At 32.0% G+C, this 1,481-nt stretch overlaps 1 protein-coding gene across 1 annotated transcript in view; it reads right to left on the bottom strand.

Annotated features, from left to right (window-relative positions):
• Positions 1 to 491: 491 nt before the first annotated feature.
• The window catches only part of Gmppa (GDP-mannose pyrophosphorylase A), a 4,886-nt gene continuing 3,896 nt past the window's right edge, over positions 492 to 1,481 (bottom strand). The window contains 2 exon segments of the mRNA XM_026817575.1: positions 492 to 979; positions 1,162 to 1,481. The exon segment at positions 1,162 to 1,481 is cut by the window's right edge and continues 2 nt beyond it. Coding sequence (XP_026673376.1) covers positions 879 to 979; positions 1,162 to 1,481 — 421 coding nt within the window. The 3' untranslated portion in view covers positions 492 to 878.

The following is a 1,481-nucleotide window of genomic DNA, read 5'->3' as shown; positions in this document are numbered from 1 at the left end:
GTTTAAGTGTATGGCCTATACATCCTTAATAAAACGGGAAAGAATGAGGAAATGTCAAACGGAATTATAAAATTGTGTTTTATTGACATTTATTTTTATGACAGAAAGTTACAAAACAATTTCCGTATACAAAAACAGTAAAAAATAGACATTCCTCGGTTTTTCCTTTTATTTTATACGACATAAAATTCGTATTTAGTATATATTAGTTAGAAGTGGGATCAAATATTTTAATAGCGTTGTAGTTTAATCATAAGTTTTCGGAGTAATTAGGTACTTAAACATATTTATTTTACAAAAGTAGATAGGATATTTAAATTGCACATCAATTGTAAAATATTGCTTAAAGTACTCCAGTCTTCTTTTTTAAATTTCGTGTAGACCTCGAATTTATAGTAAAAGTATCTGCTGTCAATTTTTAACTTATTTAATTTACCGACACGAGACGCAAACGGAGGAATGGTATAGATACACGTATACGAACATCTGTACAAGTGTCGAAAAATTTCACATGTATATTTTTTATATACAGTATATAATATATATAAGTCAACAATTGTGTATAATAAGTTTATCGGAAAACATTTTTATACAGAAATAGCTTATGAATTTATACATTGTGCTTCAGTTTACCAATCCTTAACCAGACTTATTTATTTTTTAACGTTCTAAAGTTCCAACTTAATTCCAATAGTTCGCAATTAAGGATTAACGAAATACTGATCTTGTGCTGCAATCACTCTCTTAGAAATCGATAACAGAAGTTAAAACATAAAATATATTAGAATGGTAAGAAATTTCTCACCAACTGAATGAATTAGTTAACAAAAGTATCTCTTATTTGAGATACTAATTTGCGCGTTCCAATAGTTTACGCTTTATAGAATGATTTCGTTTTTAAAGTTCCTTGTCAGCTCTTTGTGCGGTAAGACGATCGAGTTCAACACGATTTTCTCTGCTGCCAAACGTACGCTGGTGCCTGAAAATATAGATAAGAAAAATAAGGCTTAATTACAAAACCGGTTGAACATAGACTGATTACGTTCATACTCCACTCGCGTGTGACCACGTATTACATTAATTTATGTTCGCATAGGATATTACTGTATATATCTTTTATATGCACGCTCAAGGAAATACAAGAATTATTTAAATACTCACCCAGTATTGTTATGGAAGGATTTAATTTCCCGTTCGTGTTAAACAGAGGCAGATTTTCCATTTTCGCGAACGCTTTGTCGGGGTTCGGATCGCACGGCGTTCCTTCTATTCTCGCCCATTCGCCGACATAACTGCTTTTACCTACTATACTGTGTAAGACAATGGAATGCGCCTGAATGTGACCATTAGCTAATATAATTGACTCTCTTATCCTAACGCCCTGAGAGATCACAGCATTCGGGCCTATGCTCACGTTCGGTCCTAGCTGCGAATTAAATATTTTCTGTATCATTCAATTCGTTATAAAATTATATATATAT

Source organism: Ceratina calcarata, unplaced genomic scaffold (assembly GCF_001652005.2).
Source record: "Ceratina calcarata isolate Rehan_Ccalc_2016 unplaced genomic scaffold, ASM165200v1 scaffold586.2, whole genome shotgun sequence".
Lineage (NCBI taxonomy): Eukaryota > Metazoa > Arthropoda > Insecta > Hymenoptera > Apidae > Ceratina > Ceratina calcarata.
This window is presented reverse-complemented; position numbering and strand designations above follow the sequence as displayed.